We start from the raw sequence: 14422 nt of genomic DNA, 5'->3' as shown, positions 1-14422 counted from the left end.
GCCTTAGACTACAATTACAGCCCCTAAATTATACTGCAGCAGAAATGATTTCAACAAGACCCATAACAGCTTAGACTTTTTTTAACTCGGTGTGTTTACTGCTCACAATCACTCTGATGATTCACGCTTCTTTCACTGTTATGGCACGAGTAAATAAATTTCTTCACTCCCATAACAGCTGTTAGTTTTAAGAGTAATATTGGTATTTCCTGTAACTTTAAAAAGGTCGTTTCAGTAAACAGTCTTTAGTCCTCCTACTTATGTCGATCTGTTTCCAGCGCTGCCTTCGGGTGCAGATGTGTTCGCTGGCCTCACGCTCAAACACAATCAGCAGCTCTTAAAGGGGCCGCACCCCCTGCTGCTCCTAGTTTGCTCAGTGCAATTTATCTTTAGATTTTTTTTTTTTCAGCTTTAAGTTTATAAAGTGTTATGGTTACAGTAACTTTTTAAATACTTCTAAGAAATAAGTCATTTATTTGTGTGGTCTGTTTCCGATGTTGATCTTTTTTCATCTTAAATTTTGTAATTTCTTCAGACTGGAGAAAAACATTACAAATGCTGCCTATTGATGAGCCAATCATCACGTCTCATTGGTTTGGAAAACAGATTCTTAAGAGGGGTTAAGATCTAAGGAGCATCCCAACCAGATTTCCACATTTTTACTTTACCACCTTAAGTGGTGCTCCAGCATGCAAGAAAAAATAAAATTATATGTCTAAAAAGAATTCAAGACAATTATTTATCATTTATTCACAATCCCCTTCAATCTTTTTACAACAGTGTAACCCAAAGTAGATGTTTTGTCCCTTAATAAATTTCCCAGAATTCAGAAATAGACAAATGCCCCTTTAAAAAAAGGTCTAATACTTTTTACATTCGATATGAAAATCCTCTCTTAGAGTCAATAAAATTGGTGTGCAAAGACTTACTGACATCAAAGTAATAATTTAAAAAAATCTAGCAAGCATTTCAATGCCTTTTAAACACATTTAAATGCAAGCAAGAACAGAAAATGTGCAACAACAGCATTACTGCATGGTACCAAAAGCAGAAACAACAATTATCCCTTTTTCTTTTTTTTGTATTTCCTTCCTGAAAAGAGAAGTCGGCAGGATTCAGTTAGAACGATGTGAAGTGGAAGAAGTTCACATCAGCAGAAACAGTTCAAGTTTTTGTCTGAGAACGTCGGCCATGTTCCCCACAAGAGAAAGAGCTTTGTGTGACTTTTAATAGAGAATGCTGTCTGGTAGTGAATCAGTGAGTTATTCACTCCGTTGTCAGCAACATGTGAGCCACCGTGTCTGTGGACAAACAAATCCCCTTCCTGAACTTACAGACATTTATGTGAAAACGTAGCAAGAGAAAAATAAATATTCCTGAAAAAGGCCATAAAGTCAACTCACTTCATCAAAAATTAATGTTCAACTTGGGAACGCTTAGCAACCAAAACACTTCGTTTGAAGGTTTTTCTTTTTGTTTGGTTTTGTGTAGCAGATTTCTAATCAAAAAAATCTATTTTGTTGCTTCCTTCCTGAAGGGGGCGTGGTTGTGCTACTGGTGAGTGCGGGGTGGGTGGTGTTGGAGCCACAGTCTATGTAGTGGTAGTCCTCCAGGCTGTTCTGGGACGTTCGCACCATGTATGACGTTTTCACCGAGGTTCTGAAAACACAGGCAAGTTTTTCAATAATGCTGCCAAGAGCAGGATGTGGCCACAAGATATTTCAACACAGGTCTCCATGGCTACTGTAACATGTAACAAGCTGCAGCTGGAGACGGCACCTGCAGAATCATCATAGAGGTTTAAGAAGAAAAATAAATAAATTTAATATGACACCCGCTGCTGACTAAAACAGCAGGGAGCAATTAAGACATTTTCCCTCTTAAATTAAGTATTTTTGAAAAGAAAAATGCATTCCTAAAACTCAACTTGCATAACTTTATATTATTGTCCTTGCAATATTTTTGTATTGGCCATTGATAACTTCTGACTGAGTTAAACTGCTACAGTAGAGTGTAGACGTAAAGGTTTGGCCTGCAACATTTCGAGTTGTTTGCAAAGCCAAATGTGCCATAACTCAATACATTTTAAAATGATTCAACTTATACAGAAGAATTTATTTTATAAAACTGGAGAAGTAGCCATCAAATACATTTATTTTTATCTCAAATAAATGAATTTAAAAAATAAATATTTACTATATTTAAATTATTTCACACATATTTTACTTCATGCAGGATTTCCCCCAGAAAACTTAAGTCTGGTGTTTGGGGCAGTCATCCAGCAGTCTACCATGTTTTAGAGTTAAAAAAATGTCTGCAGTTGAAAGAAAATTTGTAAATATTATTAGTTAATTATGTGCTATTGCAAGACATTTTTAGCAATACCTAAGCACCAACTGCAATGTCTTAAAAAAGGCAAACATTAAAAAGACCTAAAATAAATAAATAAACAATGCTTAACCTGGTGGAGGGCGCAAGGAAAGCCTGGCGGCCCGCCAGGCTTGTAATACACTGTTATGGTGATGTAGCTCAGTGGTGCCCAAAGTGGGTCCTGGAGGGCCGGCATCCTGCGTGTTCTAGTTCTCTCCCTGGTGGCAGTAACAACCTCCTTAGCAGGTCATTAGAGGAAGAGAACTAAAGCATGCAGGATGCCGGCCCTCCAGGACCCACTTTGATCACCACGGGTGTAGCTAATGCTCCATAGAAACAGTGGTTGGTCTTGTGAAGGGTTTGAATGATTTTACCTTGTATTTTATTTACATTCTAATTTCATTGACAAATTTAAATACTTCGTTGAGAACTCTTAAATATTCAAAGTATCATGCATTTATCAGCTGGCCTGGTTCTACTCAGTATTTGTGCATAAATCTTACTGACAAACAGCCATGAAACATCAGGATTAGTAGAAAGATAAGACTGAGTGGCACAGCAGTAAACATTTAACCCTGACATCATTATTATCAGTGTTAATAATGTTACAGCTGAAGAAAAGTAACGCACCATCCCAGATGAAAGGTCAAAACTAACCCTGACAGATACAGATACAAAAGAGATGAACATTTATAAAACACCAACCCAGTGTCTAGTGTCATTTTTTAAAGCTGATTTTACTAAAAAAATAAAATGAATTAATAAATACAAATCAATGCATTTCTAGTGCTCTTATCACAGCAACTACAACTTACTGCATAAATACGACAATGTTGTGGACCTTGATCCTGGGTATTGTGCAGAAGGCACTGCAAGACATAAAAGCGAGAAAAATGTCACATTGGAGTTACTGAGTCATTTTTCAGTACAAGTTGTTTAGACACAGTTTGGGCGCCACTTACTAGACATAAGGTGCATTGCTGCCGATCTCCACACTGACCGTGTAGTTCACCTGTGAAAAGGTTCAGGCATCAAAAAGAAAAAAAACACAATCAGTTTCCAGATAAACCTTTGCACCATGTACAAAGGTGCAAAGGTAGAGTTTTGCTCAAAAATGACATGCCCTAAATGAACTTAATATAACTCAGGAACAATTATGTTTACTTGAATTGCTCTGGTATCAAACTAAACGTATGACTAGTGAAAATGTCGTAGGTCTAAAAAATAAAATAAGACTTACACAGCTGTAAAAACAATAATTTCTGCATAAAAAGTGCACTTTATGATCTGAAGTCTGTCATAATAAACTAAATAAATTAATTGCATGACGAGTTGAAATGAGATTGGTCATTTCCATGTGGACAAAAATCATCTAAAACTGAAGTAGTTAGTTTGCACAACCTGACACTTTTGCCTATTTTCCCTGTCAAAGCTGAATTAATTGTAGTTTTGGTTATTTTATTATGGATATTTAAAATGTTTTCAGTTCCAGTGTTAAATGTTCTGTAGAAAACTACTGTGAAGTACCTGTGCCAAAATCCATCCATGCAAACCCCCCACAGAAGCATGCAATATTTCAGACCAATGTTGGATGATAAAAATGTTGTTGAACGTTTTAAATGACCCATATCTGCACATTTTGACAACATGGGTGCAATTTGAAGCTTAAAGTTTGTTTCTCTCCACTTGTATCTCACCATAGACAGTCATTCCATTTAATAAGCTGTTAAAATAAATTCAGCACCTCTTCAAGTACAAATTCAGGACTGTTTGAGATTCAGTTTTGAGATGTGTTTTATGTTTGTCTCATTTTCAAAAATCTGATTAACATCAAGTAGAAAAAAAAAAATTCCCCAAACCAAAAGTGAAGTTTGTGCCTAATCTTTTAGCCACGTCTATACATGTTCAGTTTTCAAGCTTTATCCTTATTGTTTAAAAAAAAAACAATCCTGAAAATAAAAACAGCGAGACATTGTTTGGGTGACTTCGTGCAAGTCGTGGCGAGCCACTGAAACGTACATTTCTTCCAGGGCTACAATAAAGGTCTGACATCCAGCTTTATTTTATTTTTGTTCAAATATAGTTACCAAAAGACACCACTGATTTTTAACCTCTAGAGCAAGAACTTTGAAATGTATGCACACATGTTTGCACCCATGTCGCAATAAAGTTTCTACTAATTGTGCAGAAACGTTAACTGATAAAAATCAACAAAGCTTCCTGTTTAAGCGACTGAGCAAGTGACAAATGAGACTCGAGAAGAAAATAATGGCAAATGCTGAGTATTTTTTGGAATATTTTGTTTTCAGCTGATGGTTTAATGCTTAATACAGAGAGACTGTGTGTGTGTGTGTGTGTGTGTGTGTGTGTGTGTGTGTGTGTGTGTGTGTGTGTGTTTATGCTGATCTGGGAACATGAAGGGATAGATATGTGAACAGTGTGACTCACTGCTGATGTAAGGAGTTTGTGTTCTTTGTTGAGTTACATAAATCCTGACCAGTCGGATCATTTGGCAGTCAGACCTGCAGCGTATTCTGACAAAGCTTTTTGTTTTCATCCAACACACCGTCAGTGTGGTGGGTACTGACTTGTTATGATTAGACTGAACTGAATGCAAATTTCTGTATATAAATGCATGTTTTATTTAGACAAGAGAATTTTGTGAATCGGTGCCAAGTTGAATTGAGCAAAGGATTTGATCATTTCAAACCCAGAATGTGCTCATGTGAGAGAAGGTCGCTTGTTTTCCGCACCTGGCTGTGGCTGAGCGGCTGGATGGTGGTGGGGTTGTCCAGCTGCCGAGTTCCCACCACCGTCTTCATGTAGAGGACCTGGCAGCTCACGCTCTGCACCAGCACGGTGAAGAAGTTTGGGTTGCTGAAGTTCAGCGTGCTCTGGAAAGGAAAAACAAACCGAACGGTTTGAAAGGCCGGCTGGAAAGACAAACTAAAGTAATATCAGGAGCAGCTAATGTTATAATTAGAGACAGACTTTTATCCAATCCGTAATTGGACCATATTAAACCACGACTAGGTCAAATGAGGAAGGACTTACTAGAGGAAAGTAGTTTGCTAAATTCAGGAACACTAGATATGTTCCCCCTCGATAGGAAGTAACAGTTGGGATCTCGTAGATCTGAATTTACAAACTGGAATTTGTACATTTGAATTATTAATTGGAAATTTTGATTTTACGAAATTTAATAGGTTATTTGAAAATACAAATTGGAATTTGTAAATTGAAATTTTCCAGTTAGAATTTGCAAGTTGGAATTTATGAACTGGATTTGGCAATTTTGAATTTATGAAATGGAATAGATAAATTGGCATTTTCTAATTGGAATTTGTAAATTCCAATTAAATTCCATTTTCTTCAGTTCATTTTAAACTGAAGAAAATGACCACAGAAACCTCTGAAAACGACAATGAGCTCAACTTCCTTCTTCATGAAATGCAAACAAACATGGAGTCAGATTTTAGCGTTTGTAGGATTTCTCATGTGTTGTTGGTAAAACACCACAAGTCATTTCTCCTGCTCGGTAAATACAACATTTCTTTTGATTGTATTTACCCAGAATGCTCTGGGCGACAGTCCTGCTTTTGGAGTGGTTTCAGGCCCGCTTGGTGTTCACATAATGTATTCAAACCGCAGCAGAGTTCACTTCAACTCAGCGGAGACCTGGGTTCACTTTTCTGGTCTGCGTCAAAATGTGATTGCGCATTCACCTCTCCCCAAACAAATACGACTTTATAAGAAAACAAACTTGATTGAAGTGGACCAAACAGGGTTGGTGTGAATCCACCCCAAGTCCACTGGGTCGGCAAAGTTCTTTCAAGAATGCATCTTCTGCATTTTGACAGATCCATGATGTGTTCTGACTTTTTCGCAGATGTCATAGTGCAAATCTGGAAAATACGTTTCTTTGTCCAATTAGAAATCTAGATTGTTTTAGCAACTGTTGCGGTTTTTGCTGCTACAATCAATCAAAGTTAATATAGCAACACATTTTTCTCCATTTTAAGCATTCAGACACCAAAAGACTATGATCAGAGATGATTGTACAGAACTTCAAGTGGCTGGAGTTTTTTTTAGATGCAAATTGTAAAAGGACTGACAGGTCAATTAGACCTGCAGCAGCCATATTGCTGCCAGGTCAACATGGCAACATATTGACCGACTTAAAGTCTGAACTGTGGCTTCAGGTTTTCTTGTTTTATTTCCCACTGATAACTTTCAAATAGAGTGCACCGTGCTATTCACAGGCTTCTTTTCTCAGTAATCCTAGAAAAGCATTACGTATATTGCCTAAACTCCTCTCTAATAATTTTGCTTTAGTATGTTTGTTGTGTGATCCCTTTTTTCAAATTACAGGACATCTGAAATCTGCCAAGAGCATAAAAACAGACTGACCAATTAAAACTATGTTTTATATCATGCAGAGGTAGGAATGCCCTTCCTATATTAAACTTTTTTTAAAGGAATTTGAATCTGTCTAAGGCAGAACCAGCAGGTCAAAGTTCATGAAAACATCTGTTGCATAATTCTGATAGTTGCAACTCTTGACAGGAACTTTTTTTTTTTTTCTTTAGATAAACAAGAAGTAGTAAATACATTCTCAGATCAGAACATGTTGCAATCATAATGACCACAGACTTTTTTTTATCACATTATCAACATAGAACAGATGGGGAACATAACTAAAGGAGAACACCTATTGGTCAGAGCTGCCAACTACTTTGCATTTGCATATTGCAAAATGTGGTAATTACAATATTTAGAAATTGAGAAGCCTAAATTATAGTAATTTTTCAGGATATTTATCAAAGATGATATTATTGTGGAAATAAGAAGAAACCTACCGTCATGTTCATCAGGACTTTCTTGTTGGTGTGATCAAAGTGTACAGTCACTGAGCGGATCCCGGCGTCCACCACCACCACCGAGCGGGGGAAGAGGAAGAAGGCGACCAGAATGGAGGCCAGGAGACAGACCACCACCGACAGGACAACGTACAGCTTCCTACACACACACACACACACACACACACACACACATCCCACAAATATGGATGTCTCTAATAGTAAACTGGATTTGCATTGTTCTTAATCAACATTACTGTGTTGCAGATACAATTATTATTTTTAAAAATATATGGTTTTTTTATCTAACATTACTAAAAATTCTAAATTATTTAAATAAGGTAAACAAATGTAATTGCATAATATATTTTACCTTTTAACGTCATAATCCGCTGTATTATGCTTTCCTTTGGGGGGTTTTTTTAATCTAATTTTGCATAAGTAGGCTATTTTTGTCTTATTCTTAAAAGCATCAACACTGAGTAAAACCTTTTCAGTTATAGCGAGGAGGAATGTACTGATACTAGTCAGAAAGTGTAAATAATGTTAAACGAATTAAATTAAAATGAAATACAGTAAATGGAGATTTAAAGTCGTGGTTGCTCACGTCCTTTGTGGCTGCAGCCTTTGGTCGCTGTAGGGGATCAGCGCTACCAGCTCGTTCACTTGTTCTATTATGATAAAAAAAAAAGAAAGAAGTTAAACTATAGCGATACAATTCTGGAGGGAAACAAAGCTAAGCATGTCAAATAAAATAAGTCACCGTGTATGAAAAAAAACAAACAAACAAGCTAACTAACTAAAATGCAATATCTCGTCTTGTTTATCGGCTCCTACTCACCAGAAGGGATTCTCCCGGTGCCCTGACATGTCGGACAGGTTATGCTGTCCCTGCCGGTGAACTCCACGTACGGAAACTGAGCGATATCCTCTCGCCTGTCAAGCCCGTCCAGAGAGTCGTTATCGGGCTCTCTGTGTCCTGCTAGCCGACCCTCTGGCTTTGTCTCCGGGAGAAGCGGCAGGCTGCTGCCGCTCCGAGACCAGCGCGTCCCCATGACTGAAGCGGGAGTGGCCCAAAGGGGAGTTCTCTTTCCAGACTACAGACTTACAGTACTTGTCAAATAGTGGGGCTCGTCCCCCCCAGAGGGGCGTGGCGAAGTGTCGGGTGGGGGGGGGAGCGAGAAGCAGGACTTTATAATTGTCTTTATTCAAGCTTAACTGATAAACAAGCCTCCGGTCTCTAGGTGGAAGGAAGCAGTGTTCAAACTAATCAACAAACTGCCTGGTTGAGCCAGTAGACGTAGCTAAACAGCCCTGTTGTAAACGGAGCAGAGGGATTAAAATAAAAAACGGAGCGAAGGATACAACCGCGGATGTCTTGAAATATATCTACCGTCATTCTGTCCCAGGAAGTTAGCGCCGTGTCCCGGGGGAAGCAGAGCAGTTGGTATTCAGAGAGGGACCTCGTTTATCCAGAGCGTACGTTCTAGTATGGCGTGCTTCAGCTATTTCGAAAGTAATGGTGCCCTGTAAATTTTCAAACTTCGATTTTAAATCTCTGTAAATTAGTAAAACAAGTTTATTTAACTTTGTTTAACAATTAACGATAACATTTCAGTTGAAAGCTACCTTCACACAGCCATATTTCCTGTGTACCGCTCCTCATCCTGTTTCATTTGAAACTTTACTGTTTTGTTGCATTCAGGTTCCTGCCGAACTGTGGTATTTTCTTTTAACAACGTGGTGCACTGATGCGTTTAGGGCATTTATGTGAAAAGTTGCCTTCACCATACAAAAGTTATAACTTGTTCAATGTCAACTGATCGACATTCAATTATTTTTTTTTTATTCTGAGACATCCTTTATCGCTGATATATGTGTAGACTCTATATGCAAGAATAGTATTCAGCACTTTAAGGCAACATTTTATTGATAATTGGGATGCTCACTACCGCCTTCTAGTGTTTAGATATAGTTTTGCCATTCACGGTGAATATGTTCAGGGGCCCCATAAATGCTAATATTTTAACACAGACCACAGACATATAAATGTAACATTTATTTATTGTGAACATCAATGCTGCTAAATCTGATTTAATGGTTTCAGCATACAAAAAATTATAATTTTTTAATTGTTTAACATTTAAATGTAAGATTTTAAGGAACTGGCCAGTTTACTTTGTAGAAGTTCAAAGAACAATCGTCATAGTTAGATTGTTTTGTTGCTGTGAGTTTAATCTTTCTAGATTAAACAGTTTCTAGATTAAACTCACAGATTAATGAGAGTTTGAGCTTTGTTTGTTCACAAATTTATCTCTATAAAATACAATTATCACTGATTGAATTTTAGGTTGGCCAGTTCAACTATCCCTTTCTCCCAGAATTCACTAAATCCATGTTGAAATGCTGCTAGTGGTGCTGATGTTCTTAGCAGGAAGAGAGGCCCGTAATTGACTTAGGGGCTTAGAGTTGTACGCTTGAGGCCTCATACAGCCTTGGACCGGCCCTGCCTGGTCTGCAGGCCGCCAGCTTATAGGCTTATAATACACTGGGGGAAAACCCTGGGTAAGAAATGAGACAGGCACCACCAGAAGATCATAACTACAACGTAAGAGGAGTCTCAGTTTGGAAAAAAAAAAAAAAACATCTGTTTTAATTTAAGAATTTTTACATGTTCCATGTCAAAAAGTATGTAATTTCTATTAAAAGTATTCATCCCCTTGGATGTTTCATTGCTTTAAAAAAAAATCAATCATCATCAACAAAATTAGCTTTTTAACAAAAAAACAAAAACAAAACAAACCTCTTCATGTGAAAGTGAGTCAAAGTCAGGTTGTGTGGGGATCGGCCACAAATTCTCTTTGGGATTAAAGTCTGAGCTTTTACTAGGCCATTCTAGAACATCTATCGTGTTTGTTTTCAAACCATCTCTGTGTAGCTTTAGCGGATGATTCAGGAATTATAAATATTGTCTAAAATTGTGGTTTATTTCACCTTCTACCTTTACAAGCTTTCCAGCTGCTGCTGAGAAAGATCCCCACAGCATGATGCTGCCACCAGCATGCTGCACAATGGGGATGGAGCATTTGTTGTGATGTTCAGTATTTGGTGTCTGTCCTGTCTGGTATGATCCGTTTCTCACAGGAGCATTACTTAAACTGACTTACAGTTTGCAGAAAACACAACAGGGTGAAATGATCAAACTTGTGTGTCTGCAGCCTGTATAACGTCCATGTATGAAACAGCCTCTGTGTCAGCCGGACAGAGAGGACATCCCGGTCAGACCACTTGTCAAAGACGAAATCATGAAAATTGAAACTGAGCGCTCGTTATCCAGTTTTTCCATTTTCGTTTTGTGCACTTTTTTTCATTTTTCATTTCAAACAAAAAAATGAACTGCCTGAAAATATACGGACCGGTTCATTCTCCAATTTCTCGTTTTGGTTTAATAAACGAAAATAAAAAAAAATTAATCTGTTTTCACTTTTTGTTTCAATCGAACTGCTGGAAAACACACGGACCCTGCCAAATACAGTGTCTACTTTAACACTCAAATAAAAAAAAAAAATTCTTGTTAGTTTTTTCTTGTCAAAAACACAACACATTTTGTTGATTGTGATTGATTTGACCCGGGCTGATCCACACCAAGATGCAAACATAAAACTATGAAAATCAAGTTTATTATATTACTGGTTGCAGTATAAGTGTTGAAATAAATGTGGAAAGAAAAGATTTGAGAAATACATCTTAAAAATGTTAATTATGGCCTTCTGTCATGATCATAATCCGTTTCTCAAAGAAATAAATGTGTGTACATATATATAAAGGGACAGTTTATATACATAAACTGTCCCTTAATTTCATTCCATGTGTCCAGACACTATGACATGGCCTCATAGATATGTCCTCCAAGCTTCTTTCTCAGCTCGTCGTTTTCTCTCTGCAGCACTTTATTCTAAGAAAGAAACAAAGATACAAACTTGAAAAAAAAATTGCATATCCTGTGTGAATTCTGTAAGCTGAATGCTTTTGGTGAAAATTGCAGAAGCGTCTAGAGTCAACTGCAGAAGACTAGCATATATTAAGAAATAGGCAGAAGCAGCAGAAAAACAGCATAAATCTGCAAAAAATGCATAGAACAACCATTGAAAAGGAGTGAAAACTTTCAGTCAATGTCAAAATCCCAGCTAAGGAGTATTAGAAGCACTGCTTTCAAAGATAAACTGTAAAGTCACAGCAGTTTATAAGTTGAAATGAGCTAAGCAGTTAAGGGAGCTATCATGTGATAGCCTAATTCAATATGCAAAACACCCGTAAAAGCTAAAACTAGCTAATATTGATGATAGCATGTAGGCTATGTTGACCTACAGTAACAAACTCCATGCAGTATGAGAAAAACCCATATAAAAGCTAATGCTTACAGCACTGACACAACAGTCAGAATCATATTAAACATTGCATTTTGCAGTCTGAACTCTAACTTTGCCCAGGCAAAAGAATCAGTTTGTCTTAACCTTGTGTCTGAGTGCCTCCACTACCAGGTCTCTCCCCCCTCTGACGTTCTGCTCCTTTTTTGAAGCTCGAAAAGCGTCGCCGATAGCTGACACCAGGACAGGAGCCTGAAAAGGTTTGAAAATAATTCCATTTTGAAGAATAGACACAAAAATCCCTCTACCCACACCAAAATAACAGTTTTCAAGGTTGTCTAACTTGTTCTTTTCTGTTTACTATGTTGGGAATACTCACAAGCTTCTGGCTCTGGAACAGGTAGCAGTGGTACATGTCAGCCGCAGGATGCTGCGCTATAAAGCCGAAGACTTTGGGTGAGTCGCGCAGGACGGCACAGAAGGAGACGGTGGAGAGAGGGCAGGAGTACAGGAGGAACTGAGGGCAGCAAACATGAGGAGAACACTGAAACGAAGGCACTAAATGTACAGTTGAAACCAGAAGTTTACATACACTGAATAAAAAGATGCATAGATATTTTTTTTCTCACTGTCTGAAGTTAGACCAGACAAAACTTCTCCATAGGGCCAAAAGGGTCTAGCAAATAGCTAGTTTTTTATTGGTCTAATGTGATATTCTAATTTTAGGACACACTGAATGTTTTGGGGGGGTTTTTACCTAAAAGCCATAGTCACTAAAATTGACCCCAAAAAAGTAAAAGCTTCAAATATTTCACTATATGCGTTATGAATCTCTATATGACAAAATGACTATTTCACTTTCTGAGATGAAAGGTTAACATTTACTGCACTTTTACACAATATTCTATTTTTTAGAGATGTACTAGCATACTAAAATAAGATAAGCTGATCAAAAATACAGTGGAATAAGATTCTAACAATAAGCTAATTAGCATCTTGGCTAGCACACCAGTTTAAAATCAATATGAAGTTCCAGCTAACAAACTGAAGCCTCTGAATTTTGCCAAAAAAAAGTGACTCTACCAGACTTTGGACCATAGCTGTACTGTCACTGCAGTAGCCAATCAGAATGCTTCTTTCACAGACCTTGGTTTTGTATTCCAAAATGTCAATCCCGCTCATGGACAGGAAGATGAGGACTTTGCTCTTCTTTGCTGCTTTTTCTGAGTTGAATCTATCAGGCATCTTGAAAGAGGAATAAATAAAATGTCAACTCAGAGGTTGAGCTAATAACAAAATGGATTGAAAATTGAAACACATTGGACCTTTAAAAATAACAACAAAAAAAACATTTAAAAAAAGATTGATTGACGTTAACGATTCAGACACACACAGTTTGTGGAGATACAATCTGAAACAGTGTGACAGTAATTCCTGACCTTCAGACTCTGAACAGCTTCCTCCAGGATCTGCTGTCCAGAGGACCGGACCACCTCAACCCGGCCAAGAAACTGGTTAGAAACAGAAAGTGGTGTTCAAGAAACAGCTTTTCCTCAAAATTAACCTCATTATCTCAGTTTCATACAGTACTATATACACCAATGCTGAGGCTTTTCTGCTTATTTTTTTAAACACAAAAAATAATAATAATTACCTTTACAGTGAAAGAGATATCACTTTCATCCTCAATGTCGCTCATCTTTTGGCTTGTTCCCAAATGAAAACCTGAAACTAGCAGTAAGTGCGTATGAAAATAAGCACAAGATTGTCAAACAAACTGAAAAGCTAAAGATTTGATCTTACCTTTGGTGAATTTACTGAAGTGTCCAGGTTTCTTGTTGCCGTCCAGGCCGAAGGGTATAAAGTCTGCTGGAGTTAATGAGTAACAAACATGTCTTCCTTATTGCTCTCCAGCTGATAACTGGGGCTGTTGGGAAGCTTTGCTGCCTCAGAGTTAGCAACAGCATCAACACTAATAAATTCACAAACCAGTTTTTTATTAAATCAATCTGGGTCAGACTGTTCCGAAAGTTTCTTTGGTAATATTAAATATATGTATTAAAAATAGTAATAAATATTTTTCTGTTTTTAAGTATTTTTGATAATTGTTTCCACTGGTTTTGGATGCTGTGCAGCTGGAAGGACTTTGGCTCTTACCTTTTTACCTTTGAACATGTAGGGAAATGCTTCAGTTTCGTGTCTGTGGTAAGGCACAGCGCACCAGAGGATGGGGGCGATCCATTACTCCCATCCCAGTGTAGAACACCTTTCATTGGTTACTTCAGGTGGACACTCCTCTGTGCTGGAGGTTTGGACCCCAGCAGCAGATAGAAAAGTTTGCCAAGTCAAAACATATTCAGCAAATGTATTTCATCTCCCCTTTTAGCACATTAACTTTTTTTCAGAAAAGCCAAAAATCACTTCAAGCTAGTATAAAAATATTTTTGAAAAGTTATTTTGGAATTTTGCCGTTTCAGTCAACCTTTTCTAATGGCTAGTGTCTTCAAATTCATTGCCATCCACAACTGAAAATTCTTGGATGTGTAGTGGGAAAATTTAAGGTTTCTATGATTATTAGCTGAATCATTGCATAGCAGTATTAAGATCCTTGTGTGATGCGTGAGGTTTATGAAAAAAAACTTCTGAAGGGCTTTAGTTACTCTGGCCTTAGCATTTCAGTGAAGTCACTGGGCTGTTTCTTTATCTCAACCCAGATCCTAGCGAACCTTTATCTGGTTCCTATGTCCTTGAATTAAAAAGGTTGTAACATAACCACTATGTTTGTTTGTTTTTTTTCCTGTATAAAATACATTGAAGAGAAAATGT

General features: G+C 37.5%; 2 protein-coding genes across 5 annotated transcripts; both read right to left on the bottom strand.

Annotated features, from left to right (window-relative positions):
• Window positions 1–725: 725 nt before the first annotated feature.
• On the bottom strand, window positions 726–8946 carry tmem106c (transmembrane protein 106C). Of its 3 annotated transcripts, none has more exons than XM_015033311.1 (8): window positions 8859–8946; window positions 8071–8756; window positions 7837–7900; window positions 7230–7389; window positions 5124–5264; window positions 3333–3382; window positions 3186–3239; window positions 726–1659 (listed from the first exon to the last, which is right to left on the bottom strand). In XM_015033311.1, exons 2-8 carry the CDS (start codon window positions 8282–8284, stop codon window positions 1503–1505), a joined length of 840 nt encoding a protein of 279 aa, XP_014888797.1. In that variant the 5' UTR covers window positions 8285–8756; window positions 8859–8946; the 3' UTR covers window positions 726–1502. The 3 variants fall into 3 exon arrangements, with proteins under 3 accessions (XP_014888797.1, XP_014888799.1, XP_014888796.1); XM_015033313.1 differs by having other exon boundaries at window positions 8071–8543; window positions 8623–8945; XM_015033310.1 differs by having other exon boundaries at window positions 8071–8945.
• Window positions 8947–11068: 2122 nt separating this feature from the next.
• LOC106947952 (PTB domain-containing engulfment adapter protein 1) lies at window positions 11069–13660 on the bottom strand. 2 transcript variants are annotated; one of them, XM_015033315.1, is made up of 7 exons: window positions 13400–13660; window positions 13251–13327; window positions 13036–13107; window positions 12743–12841; window positions 11976–12113; window positions 11744–11848; window positions 11069–11184 (listed from the first exon to the last, which is right to left on the bottom strand). In XM_015033315.1, the coding sequence occupies exons 2-7, from the start codon at window positions 13293–13295 to the stop codon at window positions 11110–11112; spliced, it is 534 nt and encodes a 177-aa protein (XP_014888801.1). In that variant the 5' UTR covers window positions 13296–13327; window positions 13400–13660; the 3' UTR covers window positions 11069–11109. The 2 variants fall into 2 exon arrangements, with proteins under 2 accessions (XP_014888801.1, XP_014888800.1); XM_015033314.1 differs by having other exon boundaries at window positions 13251–13321.
• Between the last annotated feature and the right edge of the window lie 762 nt (window positions 13661–14422).

This window comes from Poecilia latipinna, unplaced genomic scaffold (genome assembly GCF_001443285.1).
Source record: "Poecilia latipinna isolate Pla-1442-1.1 unplaced genomic scaffold, P_latipinna-1.0 Scaffold263, whole genome shotgun sequence".
Lineage (NCBI taxonomy): Eukaryota > Metazoa > Chordata > Actinopteri > Cyprinodontiformes > Poeciliidae > Poecilia > Poecilia latipinna.
The sequence above is the reverse complement of the archived record's forward strand: the minus strand, read 5'-3'. Positions and strand labels throughout refer to the sequence as shown.

Excerpts from the sequence above, each read along its gene's own strand:
- LOC106947952 (XM_015033315.1), bottom strand. The coding sequence starts at position 13,295 with ATGAGCGACATTGAGGATGAAAGTGATATCTCTTTCACTGTAAAG. Across the intron at positions 12,114-12,742 it reads TTTTGGAATACAAAACCAAG|TTCCTCCTGTACTCCTGCCC; the intron begins GTCTGTGAAAGA and ends TGCTGCCCTCAG. Across the intron at positions 11,185-11,743 it reads TGGAGGCACTCAGACACAAG|AATAAAGTGCTGCAGAGAGA; the intron begins GTTAAGACAAAC and ends TTTCTTTCTTAG.
- tmem106c (XM_015033311.1), bottom strand. The coding sequence starts at position 8,284 with ATGGGGACGCGCTGGTCTCGGAGCGGCAGCAGCCTGCCGCTTCTCCCG. Across the intron at positions 7,390-7,836 it reads AGGCTGCAGCCACAAAGGAC|GAAGCTGTACGTTGTCCTGT; the intron begins GTGAGCAACCAC and ends GTGTGTGTGTAG. Across the intron at positions 1,660-3,185 it reads AACATTGTCGTATTTATGCA|AACCTCGGTGAAAACGTCAT; the intron begins GTAAGTTGTAGT and ends CTGTGTTTTCAG.